This window comes from Zingiber officinale, chromosome 1B (genome assembly GCF_018446385.1).
Source record: "Zingiber officinale cultivar Zhangliang chromosome 1B, Zo_v1.1, whole genome shotgun sequence".
Lineage (NCBI taxonomy): Eukaryota > Viridiplantae > Streptophyta > Magnoliopsida > Zingiberales > Zingiberaceae > Zingiber > Zingiber officinale.
In genome coordinates this window covers 108,601,088-108,613,686 of record NC_055986.1, presented here as the reverse complement: position 1 = coordinate 108,613,686, position 12,599 = coordinate 108,601,088, and the positions used below count along the sequence as shown (strand labels likewise).

At 35.7% G+C, this 12,599-nt stretch overlaps 1 protein-coding gene across 4 annotated transcripts in view; it reads left to right on the top strand.

The window, feature by feature from the left end:
• Positions 1–12,599, top strand: part of LOC121971332 (callose synthase 3-like) — a 55,573-nt gene that overhangs the window by 25,591 nt on the left and 17,383 nt on the right. For all 4 annotated transcript variants that reach the window (XR_006109110.1, XR_006109112.1, XM_042522548.1 and 1 more), the window contains 12 exons: positions 2,668–3,002; positions 3,084–3,136; positions 3,225–3,285; positions 3,366–3,447; positions 3,515–3,564; positions 3,649–3,735; positions 4,314–4,451; positions 4,540–4,640; positions 4,715–4,808; positions 4,948–5,108; positions 5,333–5,453; positions 5,540–5,637. Coding sequence is in view for 2 of the 4 variants with exons in the window: in XM_042522548.1 (XP_042378482.1) it covers positions 2,668–3,002; positions 3,084–3,136; positions 3,225–3,285; positions 3,366–3,447; positions 3,515–3,564; positions 3,649–3,735; positions 4,314–4,451; positions 4,540–4,640; positions 4,715–4,808; positions 4,948–5,108; positions 5,333–5,453; positions 5,540–5,637 (1,381 nt within the window). In the remaining 2 variants the exon portion in view is untranslated. The remainder of the gene's footprint in view (positions 1–2,667; positions 3,003–3,083; positions 3,137–3,224; positions 3,286–3,365; positions 3,448–3,514; positions 3,565–3,648; positions 3,736–4,313; positions 4,452–4,539; positions 4,641–4,714; positions 4,809–4,947; positions 5,109–5,332; positions 5,454–5,539; positions 5,638–12,599) is intronic.

Genomic DNA, 12,599 nt, shown 5'->3' with positions numbered 1-12,599 from the left:
GGATACTGCCTGGGAGCAGGAGCATTGTATTCAGTACTAGGTGCAGTTTGCTGAGTAGGTTGACTGCTTGATGACATGATGATACGAAGATGAGAAGAAGAATGGCAGCCGGTTAGGGAGGTTTTGGCAGAGAGATAGTTCCTTGGCAGAGAACCAAGGCTCTGAAGACAGCCAAGAGATGAAAATAATAGGACTATTTTCTTATTGATTCTTTATTTCTTGATAGAGCAAATGTACAAGAGAGATTCTATAAATACAATGTAAAGCAAGAAAAAAGTAAATGAAATGCATATGGCCAAGAAGACATTAAAGGAACCTGGGGTAGCCCAAAGGGCATCAAGGGGAAATGAGGAAGCATGCTGGCAATTAATATTTTATTTTTCAACAAATTTCATTCATCTCCTAGGAGGGTGGTAGCTTGTTGGGTCCAAATTGAGCTTGGTTCAAACTGGATGATCCTAATCACAAGATCCACTTTAACCACTAAAATTTAGTCATTCCGAATTTATTTTATGTCAAGCCTAACTCGATCACTTAACTCCAATGCGAGTTTAATCCGAGCCCTACACAAGTTGAATTCACCCTATATTTAATCAAAACCTGGAATCCTAACATAGATTAAAAAACATGGAAATTATTATATCAAGTTCACTCCTAGATGTTAATAGTCACCCAAATGATTTATTTGAATTATCCCCAAACATACTTACTATCCTCTATTATGTGTAAGATTTTGTCAATTAATTAATTATTTTTTTTAGGATATAATAAACCTCTCTAAGTTCATCAAGCAATAATAGGCATCCATGAGAGTAGGTCATATCCAACTCTTGCAATCCAACTAATCCTAGAGGTGATCAATCCGACTCCACCGAAGTTTCGTACCTGCCATCAGGGTAAATCGGGAAGCGTAGATGGGTTGTGGATGGCCTAGCATCACAAGTAATTTGAACTCGGGTGTAATTTGCCTGCAGTGAGATTGAAGTTCTCATTGCTTAGAGAGCCGCTTACCATCGCACTGTAGCCCCGGGGGAGGAGTGCTTCATGCTATGTAGGAAAGGGGTGAGAAGAAGGTTATTACTATCCTCAAAGCTCTAATCTGATGAACCACTGAACTGAACTAGTTCAGGAAGGTTCAACACCATACAACCATTGCTCATCCAATTCGATTTGTTCCAACCACTAAATAGTCTGTCAATCAAATTAACCCCCAATTCCCTGATCACTACAATATCAACCCTTAAATATATCAATTCAGCTTCAAACCCATTTACAATTATTTATGCCATTTCACTACTCTTACTCGTAATTAATCAATTATTGAACCTTGTTATATTATAAAAAATCAGCCCTACAAAATTGACTGCATTGTTGAATGAAAGAAAACCCATGTCTCTTCTACAAGCTTGCAAAAAATCAAATCAGCTAAGCCCTGGGAAGTCCTCCAATTCCACTAATTAGGGGAACCCGAGATTCTCTGAGGCAGGAACAAAATCATTCATTGGGCTTAAAATAAACTAGGACATTAGGGCCAAAACCTATACTGGAAGGATGGCCGATGAATACAAATTATTAATCTGTTTAAGTATTTACTTTCTTATAGCGTTCTTTTTTCAGCCATCCGACAAAACATAATTGTGTTCGTCGGCCATCCTTCCAGTATTTACTTTAACACAACGAATGTAAATGGAGCCTTTCTATACTTTTTCTCAACAGTTGGACCATTATACAGAACAATTAAGAAAACACATTTAGGAATAGTTGGAAAAGGAAATCAAATCTCTATGATTCTGTTTTTATTCTTTTCCAAGTTTCCTTCTAGGTTTTGGCATTACACGGGGATTGTTTCCTGCTTCATTTCCAATTTTTATTCATGATCAACTTCAAGAAACTCTGATTTTGTTTCAATGGAAGTGATCTGTTGTGTGTTGCGAATATAAATATATTTTGGTCGTGGAAGTAATGTCTGTGTTGTATCATCCTTTGCATTATGCAAACTACCTACCATGTGTGGTTCTTCTGACTATTCCTAAGTTGCTAGAGTGATCCCTCTCTGGATATACATCTTGGCTTAACCTTTGACTTAATTGTTATGTTTCTGAAATAAGCCAGTTTAATATCATTCTTTTTGATGTGTGCCTTCAGACCCTACTGGAAACTTGCCTCTCATAGGCACTGGTTTTGGCTAGCTTTTCTGTGTTGCAATATATATCTGCCCTTCCTGCTAACTTTGTTGTTAATTCATCTGCTATGTTGAAAACTGTTATTTGCACTCACCTGGCCCATTGTATTAGCACTCATTCCCTATTTTTATATATTTGTTTTATTTGAAAACCATGTTTAATAAGGAAATAAATAAATAAATTGCATATAATATAGAATTCATGTTAATGTTGATACAAGTAGAAGCGTGATTTTTTCCCTGTCAGTATCCTCCAGGTAGTTTTGAAGTTCTGCTGGTTTTAGTTAATTTCTTAATAGGTTGCATCTTTTGGTATCTTATAACTCAAATTTTCCTATTAGTTGGCAAAGCTTTCAAAGTGTTCAGAAGCTTTTACACTAGTGTTGATGTAATGTCTATTCAACAAATAACATTAGAGCATTTATAAAACATAAATTACACAGTGATCCACTCTATTAGAGTATTTATTAAATGGTCTATTGCAGCTGTCCTTGATGTAATATTTGGCTGGAAAGCAAGGAGGAGGATGTCTTTTCCTGTTAAACTGAGATATATCTTGAAGGTCGTTTCATCAGCAACATGGGTGATAATCTTATCAGTAACTTATGCATATTCTTTTAAACATCCTACGGGATTGGCAAGGACAATCAAGAGTTGGCTTGGGGACGGTCAAAATCAGCCTTCACTCTACATTCTGGCTGTTGTCATTTATCTATCACCCAATATGCTTGCTGCATTGCTGTTTTTATTTCCATTCTTAAGACGATTTCTAGAACGTTCTAACTATAAGATAATCACCCTCATGATGTGGTGGTCTCAGGTATTTTTGCTGTTCTTAATAGTGATAATTTATTACATCAAAATCAAATGTTTTCTTTTGTAAATAAGTTATTTTTGACAGCCACGTCTTTATGTTGGAAGAGGGATGCATGAGAGCTCGTGGTCACTTTTTAAGTAAGATTTAATTATTTTTTCATAATTAAAAAATGCCAGTAGTGCACATGGCTTCTTGTTTACAAAAGTATTAATTTCTCAATATCAGGTACACCATGTTCTGGGTGCTTCTTCTAGCCACAAAGTTGGCTTTTAGTTACTATATTGAGGTTTCCGCTCATCCCAACCTTTTCGTGCTTACGCATCTTGTTACTAATGAGTTTGAACTTTATTACTTTGTTTAATGTAGATAAAGCCTCTTGTAAAGCCAACGAAAGATATCATGAACGAGCATATATACACCTACAAATGGCATGAGTTTTTCCCACATGGTAATACTTACTACTAGAGAGTCTAAGTTTACATTAGGAAGTTGTTTATGACTTGTTTTTTCTGCAGCCAATAATAACATTGGTGTGGTGATTGCTCTTTGGGCTCCAATTATGCTAGTATGCTTCTCGACTGTAATTCATTATATATCTTTTCATTTTATTTTTAGTGGTTTGTTCATGCTATTATTGTATCTTTCTTAGGTTTACTTCATGGATACTCAGATTTGGTATGCAATTTTTTCTACATTGGTTGGTGGTATTTATGGAGCTTGTCGTCGTCTAGGAGAGGTCTGGATTCATATTTGGCTATTATACAACTGAGTTATTATACCACTGATCTTGTCAGCGTCTGTTGAAATTTTTTCATTTTTGCATTAAGGATGGTGTGTATGTATCTTTAATGTGTTGGGAGATGTAGATGATAGATTGTGCTTTCATGCAACTTTTCCTTGAGTTTGAAGACCTGATTTAGACAAATCATTTGCTAATTGTTTAGGAAGTGCTCTAGGTTGCAGAATAATATAAACTAATTACACATGACAAAATGAAAGATCATCTAATTTTCTATTCTGTTTTGTTTGTAGACGAGGTTGTTTTGTCATCTTGTATGCTGAAAGTTGACATTCTTTACTTATTAGGTGTTTATAGCATTCCTGGATTTGATTGTAAATCTTTAGTTTAACTTGGCTCCTGGTTGTTGGTTTAATTCTGCACCTTGGTTTTAGGAAATTAGTTGTCTAGAATACTTTAGCTGAAACTTTGTTGCAGCTTACATTTTATTGAATGGATGACTAGTTTTTTAAATTGGCCTTTTAGAGGAAATAATATTTTCTATTCTATGATATTATTGTTCTTTGCTATCCCAGATTCGCACATTGGGAATGTTAAGATCAAGGTTTCAGTCTATGCCGAGTGCTTTTAATGCCTGTTTAATTCCGCCTGAAAAATCTGAAGCAAGCAGAAGTAGCGGTTTTCGGGCTGCTTTATCTAGCAAGTTTGAGCAGGTTTAAATACTTTCCTACTACCATGTGAAAAATGTGTTTTTACTCACTTCGTGTGAAAATATAAATATTTATTTGTTGGTGATTTTAGTCCTCAAGTAATGGTGGCACTGAGAAGGAGGCAGCACGATTTGCTCAAATGTGGAATAAAATAATCACTAGTTTCCGGGAAGAAGATCTCATAAGCAACAAGTATTATCTTAAGTTCTGGTAGCATGTAAAACTATTGTACGTTCAGGTTGTTGATAGTCTGTTATTTCAAATAGGGAAATGGATTTGCTGCTTGTTCCATATAAGTCTGATAGGGATCTGAATGATCAAAAAATAACCCAGTGGCCACCTTTTTTGCTTGCTAGCAAGGTAAACTGGCTCTTAACAATTTTTGTTTTTTTTTTATATATATCTTGAGGTGGTGGTAGTGAGAGTGGCATTATAATATATACCTACTAAGCTGAGTTAAAATTACAATTCACTAAAGCATTGATAATATCATTTGCAGATTCCTATTGCACTTGATATGGCAAAAGATAGTGATGGGAAATATCGTGAATTGCAGAAGAGAATTCATGCAGATGTTTATATGATTTGTGCTGTTAAAGAGTGCTACGCATCATTTATGAGCATCATTAAGTATTTAGTTGATGGTAAACGGGAAAGCGAGTAAGCCATTTGCACCACATGATTTGTTAATATGTTTCTATACTATTTTGACAAAAATCTCTTGCCTCAGTATGTGTATTTTTTTTCTTTTTCATTTTTGGTTGATTTGTATTAGGATAGTAACCATATGACTTGCTTAATCATTTCTATTATTCTTTTGACAAAAATCTCTTGTTTCAATACGTGTCTAGCTTTTTCATACATTTTTAATTGATTTGTATTAGGGTAGTAGATGGTATTTTCTCCAAGGTTAAGGATTGCATAGAAAATGACAGCTTGCATGAGCTCAAGTTGAGCCATCTTCCCGTTTTGTGCAACAAATTTATTGAGCTGATTAAGTTACTGGTATTGCTTGTTTCTTTTTATTTTATTTTATTTTATTTTTAAAATTTTTGATATTGCAATATTTATTTAATGGGTTGTCTTGCCAGATGACTAACAAAAAAGATGACAGAGGACAGGTGATTATTCTTTTTCAAGATATGCTTGAGGTGGTGACAAGAGATATCATGGAAGAAGAGCTCCCTGGGTAGGTCTTTTCAATGTGTTTTAGTTGCAAGCCATTAATTGTCTCTGGATGCTAGTCAGTATTTTTGTCTTTGTGCTTCATTTTGCCTTGGTAGATTCTTGTGTGCTATTATACAATGGAAAAATAAGCCCTGCCGAGTATTTGATGAATATAACTAAAGATGTTACAGTAGTCAAAATTTTGATCAGTAACGAGTTTGTGGCGTTCTCTTGCCTTGTCAAAGCTTGTTTCACACCAATTCACATAAACTTGACACTTCTAGATGCTTTTGCCTTTTTTTTTATCTCATTCCGACAAAGTGGACTTCAAGTGATCTTGATAATTTTCTAGATCTCTTGTGTGGACTGGGTGATCTTACACAAACCTCCTCTTTTGTTTACCTTTTGTGGATCTAGACCCTTCTTCACTCGATAGTGTTGGAACTAAATTATGCTAATGTCATCATGAGAGGGGGGAGGGATGTTGTTTCTGGATCACATGGACCTCACCGTTCAGAATTACGGGTTTTGGTTTTTGATATGGCACTATGACATGAAAATCTCTGATCTTCATATGATAAAACTTGTGGTGCTTTGTAGTCTTGGATGAGATCAGCAGCATTGTGAGGAGTGAAAGTCTTAGGCTGAATCTATGTAAGATTCTCCCACTATTTCATTTAGGATGTATTTTTTAGTGAGAATCATCACCTTTTCCCAAAGTAGTAACATAATTTTTAAGAGTTATATTATTTAACTTGGACGACAAGAACAACCAAGCCGTATCCCACTAGGTGGGGTCTGATCGGATGTGGAGTCCCTCTTCCTTTGCTTCATCGGCCGAGCGTCTGATCGGACGTGGAGTTCGTGCTGTGCCACTTTAGGAGAGATCCCCGGGAGTTCGTGTGTCAACCATGCGAAGACGTCGTGGTTCTGCCGGAGACATTCAATTAGTTCGGCTTTCTGTTCGGCCGTCAGATCAGCGGCTATGGAGGTAGTAGCTTCCGCTCGGCTCGGGTGGATCTGCACCTCTTCCTTCTCTTCGTAAATCAAAGTAGGAGGCTTCTCAGTTATGGTGCTAACCTCTAGCCAGGGATTCTTCCGGGCGGACTTGGCCTCCGTCTTGATCATCTTGACGTAGCATCGGCGAGCGGTCAACTGATCACCCTTTACCTCTCCTACCCGATCTTCTACCGGGAATTTGATTTTCTGGCAGAAGGTTGAGACGATCACTCTAAATTCATTGAGGGTCGGTCGACCCAAAATGACATTATAGGTTGAGGCGGCGTCTATCACGATGAAATTCGTGGTCCTCGTCCTTCGTAGCGACTCTTCCCCAAGTGATATGGCCAGCTTGATTTGGCCGATCGGCTGGATCTCATTGCCGGTGAACCCGTACAGCGAGGTTGTCATTGGCAGCAGCTCGCCCGATCGATTTGGAGTTTTGATCAAACGCCTTCTTGAAGATGATATTGATCGAGCTGCCTGTGTAAACGAACACACGGTGAATGGTATAGTTTGCAATTACCGCTCGAATAATGAGGGCGTCGTCGTGCGACACTTCGACTCCTTCGAGATCTCTGGGGCCGAAGCTGATCTCGGGCCCGCTCGCATTCTCCCTGCATTCTCATATATGTATCCTTAATTAGTTCAATATATACTACATTAATATTTCTCTTTCTAGAATTCTTCATATAATTTCTTTTGAGACTCTATAATAAACTTTTTCTAAGTAAAAGAATATCATGTGTAGATCTTGCTTTTGCTTCTGATACTTTTCAATTAGTTGCTAGATGTATAACTTCTATTGTCGACCTTCCAGGCACGAACCTTCGTCATCATGTCTCCTTTAATCTTTTTTCTTTCTATTACTCTTTCTCAAAGTTTCATAGTATAACTCCCTAGTTTAATACCCTTATAGTTTGCATAATTCTCTACGTCTTCTTTGTTCTTATATAAGGGAACTAGAGTACTTATTCTCCATTGTTTAGACTTTTTCTTTTATTTTTTAACATATCAAATTAATCATTCTAGCTATTCATAGAAGAGGAAATTTGTTTCTAACATTATATATATGATAAAATGCGTATGATTTGTTTTGAGTCGTCATGATGACGTCTTTTTGCAATAAGTGCTCGATGACATCACTGCTTATGTTTCTGAGATGAATGCCGTCATTATTTCCATCAGCTTTCCATCATGCTGATTAGATTAGCTTCTTCAACCGATCCCATAGAGGACGATAGAGTGGAGGTAGATGCTGCTGAAGATGTCTTTGTCTTTTGTTTTTCAAACCAGACCATATTTTTCTTTTGATAAAATGGGCAGAGGTTTGAATAGTGAGTGGAGTAGACAAATGGAAAGAAGACCATGCCAAATGTTGTTGGCCAATAAATGTTTTCTGTGTATGTTTCACCGGCCAAAGTATACTCTAGAGGATCTTGATAAGGATCCCAAAGCCAAAAACTGCCTTGGAGAGGCTCTCCAAAGTTCTCAAGTGGTTTTGGTGAAGTCCATTCTTTGTTTGAATTTGAAGGATAGTCTTCAAATGAAAGTATTGAGCCCTTGTACATCAAATCTCATTAAGTGTCTGGCAGGTTCAGAGTATGTGGTTCTTCGTTATGGAGGATTACTAGCAAAAGTACATAAGACAAAAGTTTCTTTCTCTTCAAGTATATGTTGTATTAATCTCCCAAGAGCTTTGGAAAAGCTTGTAAAGAATCCAAATTATATACCCATAGTTGTTGCAGAAGGTCATAAGTCATTAAAGTGAAAGGAGTAATACATCTTCCTCGGTAATTCTTTTGTTGAAACTTTTCATAATGAATATTGACTTTTTTGAACAAGTAGAGTAATTGGCATCTACGACATAAGTCTATTAGGTCCTGTTTGAAACACTGAGGAATAACTTTAGTACAAGTATTTTTTTATCTATATTCTTCTTCATAAGTAATTGTAATGCCTGGTGTTGTATTTTGATGAAACCAGTTAAGTGCCCCTTCTAATTCAAGAAAATGTTCCAAAGTAGAAGTATTCACCCAAACTTTGAGTGTAAGTTCTTATATATTTTGGTAAAGTATTGACAGTAAATAAAACGTCTTTTCTTCCTTTTGTAGCTTAAAGTATTTCAAATAATTGGTAATTCATCGGTTTTTGTGGAACCAGTAGTAAGTCAATATCAAGTTTGGCAAGAAGTGTTGCTGCCATTAGGTAAGATTTATCTTTTTGGATTTTTCCATCTGTCTGAAGTAATGAGCTTATAATAAAGTTTGAGCCCAAAGTAGTTCTCAGTAAGTCATAGGCTTCTTTTATTTTATAAAATCTTTATAAAAAGGCTTATTATCTTCTGGTAAAAGGATCTGAGAGAATAGTATAACAAGAGAACTTTTTACCCAAAGGTTTTTGTAAGATGATCAAGAAGTAATTAGTCAGAGCATTAATAATGACTATTTTCTGACCGGATATTCCTAGAGAAGTGGGTATGTTCTAGACGTTGTCAATCAAATATTGTTGGATTGGATCAAGTTGAGTTCTCATAGAGAATTGAAAAGTATCCTCTTTTATGGAGAATTGAGGAAGTTCATGGATACCAAATTTCATGGTTTTAAAAACCATAAGTGCGGACTTTCTTTTGTTTATCCATCCTACAAAACATGTGTTAAGTGAGTAAATGAGGTAAAGTATCAGCTAAGAAATTATTAGTTCCTTTATGAAGGAATTATTAGTTCCTTTGATATGTTTCCATTTTATTTTCAATCCTTTATAAAGGATAGCATTCGTAAATTTGATCCAAGTCCTTTTCGAGTATCTTTTGTTTACTAACCTATATTTTATTATAGTTTCGCAGTCTGTTCCAAGAGTAATTTCTGGTTTACTGCAGATCAAAAGCATAAAAGCTTATAAGCAGTAAATAACAGCTAACAGTTCATAGTCTAATGGAGTAAGGTGACCTTTTTCTTTGTATTTACCTGAAACATATCGACAGAGTGATTCTGATATTTTTGGGTCATACTTAGATGCTTTGCGAAATAACACTCCATCCCATCTAGTTTCAAAACCATCAGTTTCTATAACTAAATAATCTAAATCTAATGCTAGTGTTAACATGGGTAAGTGTATGGGTAAGTGTTGGACCATGTTTTTAATCTGTTTGGCAAGATCTATATTTTGTTGGTTAAAATATCTTTGCCCAATTTGAGAGGTTTTATTATATAATGGGCTATTGATTTTGTCAATATCTTTTAAGTATGGTCTATCATAATTAAGTAATCCTAAAAAGGATCGGAGCGTTTTTATGTCTTCCATTTTATTTGGAAAAGCCAAGATTTTACTCGTGATGTGAGTTTAGAGTGTTATTGTTCCTTGTCTAATTATGCTACCTAAGAAGTCAATGTATGTGGCAGCTAATTTCATTTTCTTTTTAGACACAATTAAGCTATGTTTTTCAAATAAGTTAAAGCCTCAGTGTAAATGAGCATAATGTTCTTCTTTTATCTAGAGAAAACTAGGATGTCATCATCCAGATTGTAAATTGTGTTACTTCTCTAAACACATCATCCATTTTTTGTTGAAGCACCCGAGGAGCGATTTTTAAATCAAATGACATTACTAGCCATTCAAAATGTCCTTCAGGACAGGAAAATTTAGTCCATGGAATAGATTCTGAGAGCATTTTTACTTACCAATAACTAGATTTTATATCAAATTTAGAGTACCACTTGGAAAATGAGAAAGAAATAATTTCTTATACAAAAGAATAGATACACGACTCTCTTGTTTATAGAGAGAATTTACAATAGAAAGGAAACTAATTAAAAGGAAATTAAATAATAAGGAAACTAATTAAAGCTAATAATTGACAAATGATACTTTCCTATTTTTCCTGATTTGTATATCTTTGATTTTAATGATAACGGGATTTCCAACACTCCCCCTCAAGGTGATTTGTAGATATCTTCCATAGCCAGCTTGTTAGTTAGCTTATCAAATTATTTCTTGTGTAGACCTTTCGTTAATACATTTAATTGTTCATTTGTTGGAAGATATGTTATGCATATTATTCCAGTGTTGATTTTCTCCTTGATGAAATGTTTATCCACCTCTATATGCTTTGTGCGATCATGAAGAACAAGATTATGAGCTATGGAAATAGCAGCTTTGTTGTCACAATAAAACTTTATAAGAGTTGAGTAAGAAAGCTTCAATTCCTCCAGAATTCTTTTGATCTACATTACCTCACAGATTCCATGGGCAACAACTCTGAATTCTACTTCAGCACTACTTCTGGCTATCACATTTTGTTATTTTACTTCGCCACGTAATTAGGTTCCCACCAATAAAGGAACAGTAGCCTGATGTTGATCTCCTATCCATAACACTCCCTGCCCAGTCTGCATCTGTGTAGACTTCGACTTGAAGATGTCCATGTTCCTTTCAAATATCTCAATATCCTATAAACGGTCTTGAAATGTTCTGCTCCTGGTGAGTGCATGAACTAACTTACCATGCTAACCGTGAAAGTGATATCAGGCCGCGTATGAGATAAGTAAATTAATTTCCTACGAATTTTTGATAAAGGTCCCTGCTCTTTACTTCTTCAGCCCTAGCAGCTTGTAACTTCAAGTTAGGCTCAATTGAAGTCTCAACCATTTTACACCCAAGCAAACCTGTTTCTCCAAGGAGATCAAGAATATATTTTCTTTGATTAGCAAATATATCTTCTTTGGACTTTGCAAATTCCATTCCGAGGAAATACTTGAGGGCTCCTAGATCTTTAATTTGAAACTCTTTTGCGAGTCTCCTCTTTAGGTCCGTTAATTCTGTTCCATCGTCACCGGTTAAGATAATGTCATCAACGTAAACAATTAAAACAACTTTAGCCCTTTTTGAATGTTTATAAAATATTGTGCGATCTGCTTGACTCTGCAAAAAAACCGTAACTAATAACAGCCTTTCCAATGCGTTCAAACCATGCTCTTGGTGATTGTTTGAGTCCATATAATGCCTTGTTTAATTTGCACACTTTTTCACTGCCAAGTCTCTTCTCAAATCCTGGTGGTAGACTCATGAACATCTCTTCTAGATCACAATTGAGAAATACATTTTTAATGTCAAGTTGATGTAGAGGCCAATCTGAATTTATTGCAAGAGATAACAGATTCTAATAGAGTTTATCTTAGCAACGGGAGCAAAGGTCTCTTGATAGTTAATTCTACAAGTCTTAGTGAAGCCTTTAGCCACTAGTCTCTAGCCTTGTACCTTTCAATGCTTCCATCAACTTTACATTTTATTGTAAACACCCATTTACACCCAACTCATTTCTTTCCTTTGGGTAGATCAACTATCTCCCAAATGCCACTTCTCCTTAAAGCATTCATCTCTTCCATGACCGCTAAATTCCAACTTGAATCATCCAACGCTTCCTGTATATTCCTTGGAGCAAAGAAGTGTGAAATCCTAGAAGTGAAAGTTTTATGATTTTTTGACAGTCTTTGGTAGGAAAGATAATTTGCAATAGGATGATTAGTGCAATTTCGAACACCTTTTCTAATTGCTATAGGAACATCAAGATCGAGAATAGTAGGTGAAAAATTCGAAGCCAGAGCTCGGTTTTTCAGACGGGTGTTGTGCAGGCTTGACATTAGAGTCTTTATTCCTCGAGATGAAATCTCTTCCAGTATAAACCTGAATCTTAGAATTCAGATCACGACGATCAGTTTGTAGTATTTCTCCCCTTAATCGAGAGTTTCCAACACTAGGGAGGTGGGTGATTATTTTTAAGATTGTCGGAAAAATGATATTGGGAAGTGGGTTAGAAATGTCCAAAAAATTATCTTTTTCTTCACTTGTCTCCTGAAGAGAATTTTTAGATAAATAGGATTTTGTTTCTAAAAAGGACACATCCATACTCACAAATTTTTCTTTTTGTTTGAGGATCGAAACACTTATACCCCTTTTTGTTTGACGAATAACCCAAGAATACACATT